A 16,355-nucleotide genomic window follows, 5' to 3' on the forward strand; every position below is an offset into this window, starting at 1 on the left:
ATAAATAAATTCCGTGGTAACAGTGCGGTTTTGGTCAAGAATGTTACATACTAGGGGAATGCAGTCATAGTTATATGACGATTTAAATAAATATTGTCTGGTGTTTCAAGTGTACAAATGCAAATACTGTATGGACATAATAGCTCTCTGTGGGTGTAAATAAAGAAAATCAAGATGTTTCACCAATTGTTTCAAAACAATTGGTGAAACATCGGAGGATAAAACAGGAAGCTTCTGCAAAATCGAACACCAGGCGTTGACAAGTGCCAAACGCAGACTTACAGAGCGCCTCCACCCAGTGAAACTGCAAATATTAATTGTTTCATGTTTTTTCTTACATTTTGCATGCAAATTAATAATTCTAAAATGAATAATTTGGGGGGTAAATTTTCCATATTTTTTGTGCATAGGCTGGTATGATCATTTCTCCACATCCGTTATCCAAGGGTTAAAACAATTATAGTTTGTGGGTAAATTGTATTATTCAGATGCTTTTTCTTTATAAATTTTATGCTACTACAATATTAATAAAGTATCTGCAAATATCCTTAAATTAGATCCATAAATCCAAACTAGTTTTTCTGTCAAGATATTTAACAACGTAATTTGTAATGATGTTTCACAGAGTCTGCAACCATGTAATTACCTGAAGGTTAACTCTAAACTTGTCACTTCAATCTCTATCACAATACTAAGCAATATAAAACAACCTATTGTTGGGCAAGCTTTAATTATAATTTCCTATAATGCAACATTAACTAACACTTTTTCTACCTGGGTCTTCAGGATTTTGAACCATCATAGACCAACATCCCACAGTGGGAAGGATCATAGACCAACATCCCACAGTGGGAAGGATCATAGACCAACATCCCACAGTGGGAAGGATCATAGACCAACATCCCACAGTGGGAAGGATTATAGACCAACATCCCACAGTGGGAAGGATCATAGACCAACATTCCACAGTGGGAAGGATCATAGACCAACATCCCACAGTGGGAAGGATTATAGACCAACATCCCACAGTGGGAAGGATCATAGACCAACATCCCACAGTGGGAAGGATCATAGACCAACATCCCACAGTGGGAAGGATCATAGACCAACATCCCACAGTGGGAAGGATCATAGACCAACATCCCACAGTGGGAAGGATCATGTATAAATAACCCCCCCCCCCCATGTCACAAAATTAAGAACTTGGGCCAAATGTGGCCACGTCTTCCCAAATCTCTCTCCCAGTTGCATCCAAACTAAAAATACAACATAAAAAGTATTGATTAAAAATAAAAAAAAATAAAAAGAGGCCAAACTACCTTTAGAGCAGGCCATGATGGTAGAAGTACTACTTCAAATGCCTCTTTAATAAATCTGCTCATGTTCAACAACATAATCTACTCGGCCAACTTTCAAAGATGATGAAGGCACGTCTATTTTAAGGTAACTCATCCTCATGGAAAAACTTTGTGCTTTCACCAGTCTTCAAAAATCATCATGGCTAGCGCCATCTCTTCATACTTTGGTTTCCCTGAGGCCTTCACTCTAGACATGGTACCTTTTTTAGACAACTTCCTTAACCAGGTTGAATTTTTTTGTCCAAGGTCCCTCAAACTTTTAAAATAAATCCTTCTGATACTATCACTAACACAACAGATGAATGACAGCTGCCACTTTTGTGTAAGTATTCTTATAGTATCTGCTCCCACCCACAACATGCTACTGGTGGTATCAAGGTGTAGGCTAGCCTCCAAATTGCAGCTTGCTCAAAACACCTGTATTGCATGAAAATTTAAATCAAATTAACAGCAACGAGCAAGACATTTTCATGCACTGAGAACTAGATAGGTGACTGGCCACATACAAACAGATCAATCATATATATGAACCCCATATGTGTTCATACCACAGGAGCCCCTTATGTACTATATGCCTTACTACATACAATACATATGTTTGCAAGACATGAATTATAATTGATCTTTTTATATATTGTTTACAAACTACAAATATGGTAAATTTCTGGTGTCAACTGCAAGAAATGACAAACTCTCAATGTTATAGCATGTACCAAGTTATTACAAGTAAAACTATCCTTCATAGTCAACTCATCCCTGTTATTCTTCCTTGTGAAAGTACTCTGATAAAGTACATTATTCATTCATTACTGCAGTCTCATACTTATGTCCCTGTATGTCTCTTGTCTCATACTTGTGTCCCTGTATGTCTCCTGTCTCATACTTATATCCCTGTATGTCTCCTGTCTCATACTTATGTCCCTGTATGTCTCCTGTCTCATACTTATGCCCCTGTATGTCTCCTGTCTCATACTTATGTCCCTGTATGGCTCCTGTCTCATACTTATGCCCCTGTATGTCTCCTGTCTCATACTTATGTCCCTGTATGTCTCCTGTTTCATACTTATGTCCCTGGAGCAGTCTCCTGTCTCATACTTATGTCCCTGTATGTCTCTTGTCTCATACTTATGTCCCTGTATGTCTCTTGTCTCATACTTATGTCCCTGTATGTCTCTTGTCTCATATTTATGTCCCTGTATGTCTCTTGTCTCATACTTATGTCCCTGTATGTCTCTTGTCTCATACTTGTGTCCCTGTATGTCTCTTGTCTCATACTTGTGTCCCTGTATGTCTCCTGTCTCATACTTATATCCCTGTATGTCTCCTGTCTCATACTTATATCCCTGTATGTCTCTTGTCTCATACTTATGTCCCTGTATGTCTCTTGTCTCATACTTATGTCCCTGTATGTCTCTTGTCTCATACTGTACTTATGTCCCTGTATGTCTCGTGTCTCATACTTATATCCCTGTATGTCTCTTGTCTCATACTTATGTCCCTGTATGTCTCCTGTTTCATACTTATATCCCTGTATGTCTCTTGTCTCATACTTATGTCCCTGTATGTCTCTTGTCTCATACTTATGTCCCTGTATGTCTCTTGTCTCATACTGTACTTATGTCCCTGTATGTCTCGTGTCTCATACTTATATCCCTGTATGTCTCTTGTCTCATACTTATGTCCCTGTATGTCTCCTGTTTCATACTTATGTCCCTGGAGCAGTCTCTTGTCTCATACTTATGTCCCTGGAGCAGTCCCCTGTCATAGCCCCTGAAGTAGTCCCATACTCGTATCGATAGAACATTAAAAAATTAGAGGACATATCTGTATAAAGATAAAATTTTGATAATCGATAATTTTTGTGTAACAATGATACTTGACCTCATAAAAATTCAGTACTGATACTGGCACGCACAATAAAATGCTATATAGTACAATATAATTATATTGTCTTCTATTTCTAAAATATTTGCAATAGAACACTAGACTAAAATAAATGATCACATCTTAAGAGTAAATTGCAATAAACATATTCAATTATCTCTCCCCAGCAGGTCAAACAACAAACAGATGACCCTTACTAGCATATCATTCACAGAGCACTGCAAAATCTTACTAATATATAAATGTCAGGTAAACAAACAACAAAGTAATTCAGTAGGCGTTAGCTTTATGCTTTGGTAGGAACACAAAGTCGGACGGAGTTGGCCCAAGCAGCATCTCACTGAGAACAAAGGAACAACAAAATGATTAGAAAGTTCCTACACAAAAAAACATGCATTACAAAATACCGAAATATTATATATATATATATATATATATATGTCGTACCTAGTAGCCAGAACGCACTTCTCAGCCTACTATGCAAGGCCCGATTTGCCTAATAAGCCAAGTTTTCATGAATTAGTATATTTTCTCTAATTTTTTTCTTATGAAATGATAAAGCTACCCATTTCATTATGTATGAGGTCAATTTTTTTTTATTGGAGTTAAAATTTACGTAGATATATGACAGAACCTAACCAACCCTACCTAACCTAATCTAACCTATCTTTATAGGTTAGGTTAGGTTAGGTAGCCGAAAAAGTTAGGTTAGGTTAGGTTAGGTAGGTTAGGTAGTCGAAAAACAATTAATTCATGAAAACTTGGCTTACTAGGCAAATTTGGCCTTGCATAGTAGGCTAAGAAGTGAGTTCTGGCTACTAGGTACGACATATATATATATATATATATATATATATATATATATATATATATATATATATATATATATATATATATATATATATATATTTATTTTATCTGCATTCGTGTTGGAAAGGCACTCAAGGTGTTTCTATAAAATTGTGGACAACATTTTTACCAGTCAGCACTTCAAGAAGCAAAGGCCACAGAATAAATTGCATAATTCAATGGCTAAACTATCATATAATGTAATTAGGGCAATTCTAAACTCATTGCAAAAAAAAAACAGACAAGGGAATGAATTAAGCAGTCTCCGTGGTGTAGTGGTAAGACACTCGCCTGGCGTTCCGCGAGCGCTATGTCATGGGTTCGTATCCTGGCCGGGGAGGATTTAATGGGCGCAATTCCTTAACTGTAGCCTCTGTTTAACGCAACAGTAAAATGTGTACTTGGATGAAAAAACGATTCTTCGCGGCAGGGGATCGTATTCCAGGGACCGTAGGATTAAGGACTTGCCCGAAACGCTACGCGTACTAGTGGCTGTACAAGAATGTAACAACTCTTGTATATATCTCAAAAAAAAAAAAAAAAAAAAAAAAAAAAGTGAATAAAGATCAATTTAATAAGGCTACATAAAGTGAAAGTATAAGGAAATACAAATAAATTTTTATGAATGATGACAACTGAAACCGATCTGTAAATATAGTAGTGAGATAATGTTGGAAATTCAAAGTAAGCCTGATGCGTGTACCGCCAAGCTAAGGTTAAAGTCGGCCGAGCGTTGCCAGAGAGCGATACGTTACTCAAATGTTTATACTCTTTCCAGTTTTCTGACCTTGTTTTTTGTGCTACATCATTCATTATAGTATTAAATTGTTGGCAATAGCACAGTGCGCATTTTAAAACAAGTCCCATAAAAATTGGACAATAAATGGAATTGTTAGAAATATTTTAATTGTTGATGGCGTTGTCATGTCGCACACTGTGTGTATTGTTTTGATGCCACCGAGAGCGTCATCACGACGTCAAAGTGTTAAAGAAGAAGTCTTGAACAGAAGGCTGCCAACTTATCATCTTGATTTGTGACACCGTTTCATAAGGCAGTGCATCAGCACCCTCCGGAGGTTCACCAGTAACTCGCACTTGACGATGTTTCTCCCCAAAGATAAATAGGTCCACTGTGGCCAATCCCGCCTGTGGTAATATCCCTTGGTGTCCCTGCTGTCCCAAAGTCAAAGATAGCAGGGAAATTTAGTAAAACTCTTATGGGAAACCTATCAGGAATGCTACTATTTTGTCTGTCATAACCTCCCAGCCAGACTCATCATACTGCAAGGTGTCCAGCAAGGTCTTTATGTTGTTGTAATCCTCTTTGAGGGAAACCAAATGAGCCAGGAGGAAGAGATAGGTATTTGTTCCCATTAAGTAGCAACATGGCTTTGAGGCACCACTCGTTGGTGCCTCAAAGGTTATTGCAATTACCTGGAACAGACTACTCACACTGTGACAGAAGCAGAGTCTATTCTGATCACAAAAGGAATGTTTGCAGGAAATACAGTGGTACCTTGGTTTTCAAATTTAATCCATTCCCAGAGTCGGCTCGTAACCAAAAATCTGCAAACCGAAACTAATTTTCCCATAAGAAATAATGTAAATTGAATTAATCCGTTCCACACTCCTAAAAATATTAACTTCAAAATACATTTCATACCTAATACACACAAATATTTATTACTATTGTATGTACAAGTTACAGCTCACCTTTATTGATGACTCTTGTTGGAGTATGGAAAACGATGAGGAGGGGTGGAGGAGGAGAGGTGTTAGTGTTTGGAAGGGAAATTCCCTTCCATTATAACATCAGGCAGTGATGACTTCTTTGAGGTACTCTCTCTCCTACGTTTTGCAGGCATACAACTAGGACCTGCTTGTGGCTCACTGCTTGCTTGTCTTACTAAGAATCTCTCTAAAACACTTGTTTTTCCTCTATCGTCATCCTTTGAACCTTACCACTGACTTTCTTGAAACCCATAGCATGATATATAATGCCAGTAATTACTTTTATGTTTAGAAACCAAAAAAGCAGAAAATACAATGAAATACTTTACAAAGAATTCACAATCGTCACAAGGTGGGAGGCACGATCGTCACAAGGTGGGAGGCACGATCGTCACAAGGTGGGAGGCACTGGTAAACTGAAGCGCAGTTGCCCGTGCCACCAGGAACCACGCGCTCGGTTGATCCATATGTGTATCAACAAACTCGCAAAGCGAGGCAAAGCTTGTAAACCGCTTCAAATTTTACGAAGAAATTGAGCATGTAACCCGAAAAATTTGCAAAAAAATTGAGACGTTCAGCTACTGAGGTTCCACTGTAATAGCCATTTTCTATACCTAGAGGGTAAAAGCAATTAGGAAATAACACTCACTATCCAGGAAAAAAGTCAAGTGTGAATTACATAGTGAATCATCGCTACCCATGTCTCACATAAACCCAACATATGGTACTCAATCTTCACCACAATCAGCCTCTATTCCTGACATTCAACATAGTACAGTAACACAATCCTGCTTTGTTGTCTGATGCCTGGGCAGTAGTAGTACAGGTCCCAGATCCAAGGCAATTTTCATCTTCAGTTGCAAGAAGTTTTCGAATGATTGGTCCCCAATCCAATCCTTCCACTCCTGATGAGCCAACATATTGGGCAAATCATACAATGTTGTTCATGAAGCCAAATTAAAGCTACCAGGGATTGTAGTAAATGTTGTAATGATTTAACATATGCAAATCACAAGTACTGTACTACATATACACTAAATATTGATAACAGTTGTGGGCATACAAGTAAATGATTACAAACAAGCACAAAACAATTGCTATATGGCTCCAGATAGTCTGCATGAGGGTAGAGGGATAATCATATAATACTAGCAACAACCCATGTTGCTAGCATTATATGGATTGAACATTATATGGGTTGGCTAGCATTGTTGAACAACCCTAGCAACCCACGTTGCTAGGGTTGTTCAACAATGTTAGTTGCGGCTCGTTTAAGTTTAACATGACCACCTAGTATCATCATCATCAGTATCATCATCATGCTAGTATTTAATTTCATATTCTGACACCTCTAAATTTGTAGCATGTATCTTGGGGTTTAGGATTCAGAGTACAGTATCAAGATATTAAGATTTAAATAAATTGAACAATTAATGAAAATTAATAAACAACCTACTCTTATGAAAAAAAAGGAAAGTGACAAATGTTCAATACAACTTGATGGGTCCTGGAAGAACCAAAATGTTGTCACTTTCCTTTCAATACGTGTACAAGGATTTGGGTGGTAATTTTCAATCACATTATTTTATCTTATTCTCTGCATTACATGAAAATCTTCTATTAAAGCAAGAATAGATACAGACACATTTCTCTCACCTGATTTTGATCCAGTCACTAACGCTACGAGATGCCATCAGAGTTTCAAGATCATTGCGACCACGATATGCCAGAGGGCGCTGATTAATCTTTTGGGTTTGTTCTAGGAGGCCCACAGGGATATAACGGTGCAAAAAGGACAGCCATTCCAACAAAAATCGTCGAGTCTTTTCAATACCCTGAAATACCAAAGTGGATGCAAGATTTAATTTGTGCTCAGTCAATTATCAATTATCCATATATCTATCTCTATACATACATACATACATACATATACATTTTATCTATCTATCTATCTCTACTCTCTCAACTCCCCCCCTCCTCTACCCTTCTCTCCAACCCTCTTCCCTGCTCATCTTCCTCTCCCCCACTTCTCACTCTCTCCCTCAGCTCCTCATTTTCTTTTTCTCTGTCACACAAACTCACTCAGGACCACCAACATCTTTCACCTACTCCATAATATAAAACAGAATTGTGGATTCTGGAATTTATGTATTCTCACCACCATTATATTCGGCACATGATGTATAGGAGTTAGACTGCACTTACACACACCACCATTGTACAGTACACACAACACATTGCACATCCAGCTCCACAAGGCAAGGTACCTAAGCACCCCCTTTCCCTCAGTTCAGGCAATAAACTACAGAGGAGCAATCTCAATAAAGCTGAAACATGGAGTCCAGAGGCATCCAAGTCCTCCTCAAGGCATACCACAGCCACAAATTCACACACTAGACTGCGTGCTCAACAGAATGGACCCGACCTGCGACCCTGAGCTACCTGGTAAACCCAGGCCACGAAGCCCAAGATCAGATGAACAAATCATTACACACAGAAATCACAATAGCGTGATGCATTAAATGAACAAATCCACAAGGGCCGTGATGAATGTTCGAACTTATGTCCGAGAGGATCCCAGACACGCCTTAATCGACTGTGCCACGACATGGTTAAAAGACTTGCAACCGGGAGGGCACCTGCCCTCACACGGATCCTGCAGTGTCTCCGAGACACAAACCAGGCAAACCGTCAACCCCTGTTGATGGTCCTGCAGTATCTCTGAGACACAAACCAGGGTTGACGGTTTGCCCTGCAAACCTTAAACCCCTGAAGGGTTTAAGAGGTAAACCCTGTTTACCCTGATCTGCCTCCAGATCAGAGTTGACGCGTCTATAAACATGTCGAGTGATGGGAGAGGGTGCCACCATGGAACCCAACCCTAAAAAGCCCATAGAGGAAGCTGGTGAAGCAAATACAGTACAAATATTGGAACAATAAACAAACAAATGACCCCCGACAGGACAAAGTCCAAGTATGGCTCGAACTTAGCTTGGAAGCAGTGGAACCCGTGTGACTGGTTGGCAACCCAGGAGCACTCTAGTGGACAACTGGAGTTGTCATGTCAGCAACAGAACTGATTTGGAAGAGCTGGGGAAGCTCTGGGGCTCCAACTTCACTGGTGGCAGTAGTTTGGTATTAATGAGCTGGAGCTAGTTTTGAGATTCAATTGTTTGTTTACATTGTTTTGGAGAGTTCATTTGGCAGTTTTCCAGGCTTTCATTCTTTTGAACCCACAAAATGTCTGTAATGATTTGTTGACTTTCTGAATGCTCTCCAAGTGAGGTGGCATATTATTTGCTCTCTGCACCTCTGATAGTGATGGGGGGGGGGGAGCTGGGTTCTGGCTCTGATCTCCGGGAGGCCAAACAGAACTCTACAACTTATGTGATCTAGTAGTTTGGAGCTATCTCAGTGGGATAGCTTCAGGGAACCACAAGAGGCTCTCCTCTTAGAAACAATACATTAAATGGACAAAGCAACCCCCCCCCCTCCTCCAGGAGTGACCCCTCCTGAAGATACATCATGAGTGGTAAAGATTTTATGCAGCCGTCAAAACTTCATCTCTTCATTATAGTCAAAGTAGTTGATTTATAAATTTTATATTATTTTTCTCATGAACAGGACGAACATATTTCAGCAATATAAGGCAAAATAATTTTGAAGAATTTTGTTTTTCTTGCACACACAGAGAAAGATTCCTGAAATGCTTGTGCAATGAAGAGGTTAGCCATTCTCAAGTAGAAGCTTATGTTACCAACAGAAAATCCTGGAAGTCTCTGAGCTCCAGGTGGACTATAATGTACCAAAAGAATCCTTCATATCGATGGACACAAACCAATAGGGTTTTCATACAGAAGTGAAAAGGAAGGCTGCCTGAGATGGACAGACCTGACAGACCACGCCCAAACAAAACCCTTCCACACCACTTCCTAAGTCTAGGGATGAACAGCTGAAAGGCTAACAAACTGTCTGGAGACACCACCTCCCCTCACCACCACCGGGACTTATCATGTAAGGAAGCAAGAAAGGCATGAGTGTGAGGCCCCTGTGCATCTTTCCCAAAACAACAGTCCCTGAACTTGTGAAAGGAGCCACAAGACAGAATAGGGGAAGTCCATACTCAAGTAACAATCATGTAGATCAGAACTTCTGTTTCAAGCAAGTTAATGGAAAGCTGAACCACTAACTCCAATCAGACTTTAGCTGGAACGCATGAGTCAATGGCTGGAATATGGACTGGCTCTAAGAGCACCTTCTGCACTTTATTCTCTGTAAATAGAAAGGCCAAGAAAGGATGGAAAGCAAGACAGAGACTGACTATGGAAGACTTAAAAACTGGCTTACAACCACATGCATACAAAACATGTATGCATGCAGGCAGGCAAGGAATGCAAAACAAATATCCACAGCTAAATACAGCTATCCTGGCAAGTAAATTAGCTGCTACCTCTGTAGAAGAGAAGGCTGGAACTTCGCTTAAACCCATCAGTTTAAGTCCACCCGAAGCTGGAAAATAAACTCTTGACTATCAAAGAACTTGAGCACATTTCCAAAGAAATACCAAGCTTTCAAATCTGCCGCAACAAGGTTCTGCATTAAAAAAATTGCAAAAGTAACTGCAAATTATCCAAACTTTAAGAATAAGGAGGTGTAAAAAGTTCCTTCTTCAGAAAATATATATAATACCCAAATAGAACAACACTAAAGATGAAGGAAAACCTCCTTCCAAATGCACCAGCTAATGGAATACCTTTTACACATTCACATGGACAAAATTGCAGTAGAGTATTGTCTGGCAGTCCAGATAAATTAGGCACCCAGTACTGAAGCCAGGGGGAAAAGACAGCAGATGTGGAAATGAGCTCATTACTTTCCAAGTTCTCACATTACATCAGTGTCTGTGTTTGTTTATCTCTGGACTTACCTCAGTTCTTGTGAGTTTAACATTGCCAAAACAATAGGTTTCTGTATCTTATACGGTATATTCCTCCACAATTATATGTTCTAAATATTTCCTTTGTATGTTAGATTTTGTATAGCGTATCCTTAATATTGCCTACATGCAGAAATAGGTGACTAGCAGTGTGTGGCTTAAAACATTTCCTGCAACTCTTACCTCTGTGTCACTACCCCAATGTTCCATGCCATAATTAACGTAGTCTTTGAGCATGTCAAAACGTTCGCTTGAGGAGATGTCCCAGTGCTGCTGCTCTTTAATTTCCTTAAATATCCAGGGTTTGATGAGTGCACCCCGACCTATCATCATTCCTGCAGTAACAAATATTATTTAATACGTCACAGAGTATCAAATTTGGAATAAAAGAGATATCAAATGAGGTGAGCAAGCTACTGGAGTAAAAAATGAACAAACTCATATGGCCAGAAGACTGACAATATTGTTTTATTGTTATTGAAACCCTGGAGGGGGCTACATCATGCCAAAGTAAACATTCTTATTATTATTATTATTATTATTATTATTATTATTATTATTCATTATTATAATAAAAACTTTACCCTATCCCCCTTCAGGAAAATTTACAATAAATATGGGTGAGTGAAGAAAAATACAAAAAACTTGCATTAAATGTAATGAAACGTCATTTTCTTGGGAAGCCCCGGAGACTCTCTGACACCCTCCCTTCCTCTAGTTGGCAATCTTCATAGTTCAAGAACTGGAGCGGCGGGCTGATGGCTCATCTGAGCTGGCTCCTCCTCCCTCCACGTCGTCATATGACATAAACCATCATCTAAGGGTTAACACTTTCGTGCCCCGGGCATGCGCGCCAAAAACTTTGAGGTCATGCCCCCCAGCGGTGCGGGCGAGCACACGGCGACACAGAAATGTGTATACTGTACTCGTTTTAGTTTTCTCACCTTAATTCTCGTGCTACATCGCTCGTTTTGGTATCATTGTGTTCGCAATTAAATTCCCTGCAGGTGTATATGCATACAATGTCCAAAAGCCTGGCGTGATTCAACACAGCAAAGCCTAAATTCTGCAAAAGTTACCCGTGAGCTCAGAAAATCAGTAAGATGTGTATACTTGGTTCAGTTTTCTCACCTTAATTCTCGTGCTACATCGTTCGTTTTGGTATAAATGTATTCACAATTAAATTCCCTGCAGGTGTATATGCATATAATGTCTAAAAGCCCAGCGTGACTCCCCGCAGCAAGCCTAAAGTTACCCATGAACGAACACCAATTGGCACACCACAACCTAATGTGTATACTCGTTCAGTTTGATAACATCAATTTTCGTGTTACGTCCCTTGTTTTAGTATCAAATTGTTTGCAATCTAAAGGCGCACATTATAAAACTAGTCCCATAATAATAACACAATAAATAGAATTCTAACAAATATTTTAAACTTTGGACCAAAAGCGTATTTATAATCTTTCCAGTGTTCCGACATCAATTTTCGTGTTACATCTTTCATTTGAGTATCAAATTGTGCGTACTCTAAATGCGCTCATTCTAAAACCACTCCCAGATTGATCGGATAAAATTAAAATTTTTAACAAATATTTTAAAATGTGGACACCGCTTGCATCACCGGATTGGACTCGAGAGAAAAACGGTTGACGCCAGCGGCGTTAAAGAGTCCGAAGGTGTTAAAACTAATCCATACACTTAAGTTCACCAACCTTCAAAGCACTGTACTGATACTTTGGGGACCATGATTATAAATACATATACAGTACTGTATATTGTAAATAAAATGACTTTACCTGCTACTTTTGAATGTTCCCGATGATAGTTATAATCTTCAAAGCTGAGGACATCCCCATTTCCAAATAATGGCATGGGGTCTGCCACTTCAGCACACTCAGTGATGTAATCCCAGTCAGCAACTTTCAGGTATCGCTGTTCTTTTGAACGTCCATGAAGCTGAAATTACAAATCCATTTTTATAAACTTGAGGAATTAATTATTTTGCATGACAAATTTGGTTTTCTAATACAGCACTCTAAAAATGAACAATAGAAAAAGTGTAGCACTTATAACTAATACCACACACTTATTCCTATTTTAAAAGACAACAGCTCAGTAAAATAACAACTTCCCTTACTAATACTGGTCATGAAATGACTTATCAACACTATATTTACATATAATGCAAATAGTCAAAATTGTTTCAAAGACAGGAATTAATATATGGACTTTAGAAGTCAAGGCTTATGTTAATTTATACTATGGATTACTATATTCACTTTGCATTGTCATAACGTCTGCACAAGAAACAGGACTACAGGACAAAACTCACCGTAACCATGGATACATCCCACAGCTTGGCTTTCTCAATAATTTTATGAGCAACTTGAGTATCACGATAAATAGCTGTTCTCATCTTCAGTGTGAGGGGTTTGGAGAGAACCCTCGTCATACCTCGTACCATGTGCTCCAGGCAGCCGTGACGTCGCATCAGTGCACTACCACCACCCTGACAATACAAACCCCTCTCACATTGTATTCATATTTCATGCATTAATAAATGAGTGCATAAGTCAAATTCTTTTTAACCATTTCACTGTACACCTTTCATGTATACAGTTACAAGAATACAGTAAGAAAGTCCACAATATACCTGGAGAGGGTTCTGGGAGTTCTTCTACTCCCTGAGCCTGGTCTGGGGGCCAGGCTCAACTTGTGATAACAAGTAAAAATAATAATATGTAAAATATAATATGTAAAAACATTTAACACATTCAGCTTATTATAACAAAGTTTTTTCAATAGTTTCCAAACAAATAATATACAGTAATTCTTCAGCAAAGTTTAAGTTATACTGATATTCAGTGATTAATGCATTCATTCATTATCATAACAAAGCTTCCCAGATTATATATATACAACACGGCTGCTCATGGCCATGTTGTCAGGAAAAGGCTATATACAACACGGCTGCTCCCTCGGTTAAGATCCCACTGTCCTTGGACACATGGCCATGTTGTTAGGAAGAGGCTATATACAACACGGCTGCTCCCTCGGGTAAGATCCCATTGTCCTTGGACACATGGCCATGTTGTCAGGAAGAGGCTATATACAACACGGCTGCTCCCTCAGGTAAGATCCCACTGTCCTTGGACACATGGCCATGTTGTTAGGAAGAGGCTATATACAACACGGCTGCTCCCTCGGGTAAGATCCCACTGTCCTTGGACACATGGCCATGTTGTTAGGAAGAGGCTATACAACATAGCTCTGTAGGGAATTTTCAAGCATGACTCTACAGTCAGTGTGTTGAAGAAAAGTCACTGGAGAAATAAATAAATCCAGCCCCAGAACTATCATTAAATATCAATACTGAACATAAACATTGTCAGCCCTACTGAATCCTGGCTTAACAACACTATTGTCCACCAAGTGAAGAGTACCACTAACTACCAGCTGGAGTCACCAGGTCACTAACTACCAGCTGGAGTCACCAGGTCACTAACTACCAGCTGGAGTCACCAGGTCACTAACTACCAGCTGGAGTCACCAGGTCATTAACTACCAGCTGGAGTCACCAGGTCACTAACTACCAGCTGGAGTCACCAGGTCACTAACTACCAGCTGGAGCCACCAGGTCACTAACTACCAGCTGGAGCCACCAGGTCACTAACTACCAGCTGGAGTCACCAGGTCACTAACTACCAGCTGGAGTCACCAGGTCACTAACTACCAGCTGGAGTCACCAGGTCACTAACTACCAGCTGGAGTCACCAGGTCACTAACTACCAGCTGGAGTCACCAGGTCATTAACTACCAGCTGGAGTCACCAGGTCACTAACTACCAGCTGGAGTCACCAGGTCACTAACTACCAGCTGGAGCCACCAGGTCACTAACTACCAGCTGGAGCCACCAGGTCACTAACTACCAGCTGGAGTCACCAGGTCACTAACTACCAGCTGGAGTCACCAGGTCACTAACTACCAGCTGGAGTCACCAGGTCACTAACTACCAGCTGGAGCCACCAGGTCACTAACTACCAGCTGGAGTCACCAGGTCACTAACTACCAGCTGGAGTCACCAGGTCACTAACTACCAGCTGGAGCCACCAGGTCACTAACTACCAGCTGGAGTCACCAGGTCACTAACTACCAGCTGGAGTCACCAGGTCACTAACTACCAGCTGGAGCCACCAGGTCCCTAACTACCAGCTGGAGCCACCAGGTCACTAACTACCAGCTGGAGCCACCAGGTCACTAACTACCAGCTGGAGTCACCAGGTCAACACTGCCACGCCCAACCCCGGGCCATTGACCAGTCTCAGCCAGTATACCAGCAGATACAAAAATGAACTTTGTACACAGGAGATAGAGGAAGAAAGCGGGGGGGCACAAGAGCAGATGAATGACTGCTCAGAGAGGGGCTATATATATTATTTCAGAACTCTTGCATTATCCTTCTCCCTTAAATAATGTACTGGAACTCTTTGGCTGTACATCTCCCAATGAAACAAAGGAAAAACTTTTCTTGGACAATAGATGACATACAAAGCAGTGCAAAGCAGCGCAGACCTTGGGATGGTGAATAGAGTAGCCATTCCCGCTTTACATACTCGTCATTTCGATACTCATGAGTACATACTCATCAATTTCTGTAGAGCAGCACACTTTGTGAGATGGATGCTATACATAAGGCCTGACATCCATCCACTTTCCACAATCTAGTTGTATTAGCTAGTGCTGCCACCTGGTGATGACTGACATAAGAGTAGTTGCTAGTAATGCAGTTTCAGAACAGTTACTGGCTATTTTAGAAACCTCGATCATTGTTCAGAGTGAGAGTTACGTTTTCCGATGTGCTCTTTGGTGCCCGAGAAGTTTTTCCTTGGGGCGGATTAGGATAAGATCTTCACTTTGCTACTTGCCCTGAATTATGGAACAAAACAATTCCAAAGGTTACTTGTCTCTGTGGTTCAAAGTTACTCAAGCAAGGAGTACTAGTGATGATGCAGGATTATTACTATGCCTCAGGGGGTTCAGGGCAACATTTGAAGGGGGCCTTGCTCAGAAAAAAAAAGGATCGACAGAACAACAATATGATATAGTTCGTAAATTTATGCCAGTATGCATAAAAGTATATAAATCAAATGTAAATATTATGTTATGATGCTCAAGACACCATAATTTAATAGAAACCTGAATAAACAGTATAAAAATGGTAATTAGAATAACATATATATGCCAGAGAAGTTGACAGTGGCATGAAAGAAACCGTATTTTGTGCTATTGCAATCACTTGACACAATGCACCAGCACATTTTCTTTCCAATTTCCAAAGTCAAGAGTTGATTGTGTATCTCTCAGTGTACAGAGAAGTTTTATAGTGGAAAACTATAGAAGTTTTTAAGAGTAAAAGTGGAAAAGGGGTTAAATTCAGCACTGAAAGGATAAAATGGACGAAGAAAATAAACTGGGAGAAATACTCACCTGTGTTGCAGAGTATTTGCCAGCATGTTACTGAGAGGAGGAATGCTGTCCTGCCAAGATGAAATGGAAGGTGCAGGCACCAGCACTGCCACCACAACTGATAAGGT

General features: G+C 40.0%; 1 protein-coding gene across 1 annotated transcript in view; it reads right to left on the bottom strand.

Moving 5' to 3' along the window:
• Window positions 1-457: 457 nt before the first annotated feature.
• LOC138364241 (tRNA-dihydrouridine(47) synthase [NAD(P)(+)]-like) overlaps window positions 458-16,355 on the bottom strand; it is a 37,403-nt gene continuing 21,505 nt past the window's right edge. Inside the window, exons 8-12 of the mRNA XM_069323602.1 lie at window positions 13,094-13,270; window positions 12,558-12,717; window positions 10,942-11,093; window positions 7,479-7,657; window positions 458-3,582 (exon numbers count right to left, since the gene is read on the bottom strand). Coding sequence (XP_069179703.1) covers window positions 3,513-3,582; window positions 7,479-7,657; window positions 10,942-11,093; window positions 12,558-12,717; window positions 13,094-13,270 — 738 coding nt within the window. The 3' untranslated portion in view covers window positions 458-3,512. The remainder of the gene's footprint in view (window positions 3,583-7,478; window positions 7,658-10,941; window positions 11,094-12,557; window positions 12,718-13,093; window positions 13,271-16,355) is intronic.

Source organism: Procambarus clarkii, chromosome 13 (assembly GCF_040958095.1).
Source record: "Procambarus clarkii isolate CNS0578487 chromosome 13, FALCON_Pclarkii_2.0, whole genome shotgun sequence".
Classification (NCBI taxonomy): Eukaryota; Metazoa; Arthropoda; class Malacostraca; order Decapoda; family Cambaridae; genus Procambarus; species Procambarus clarkii.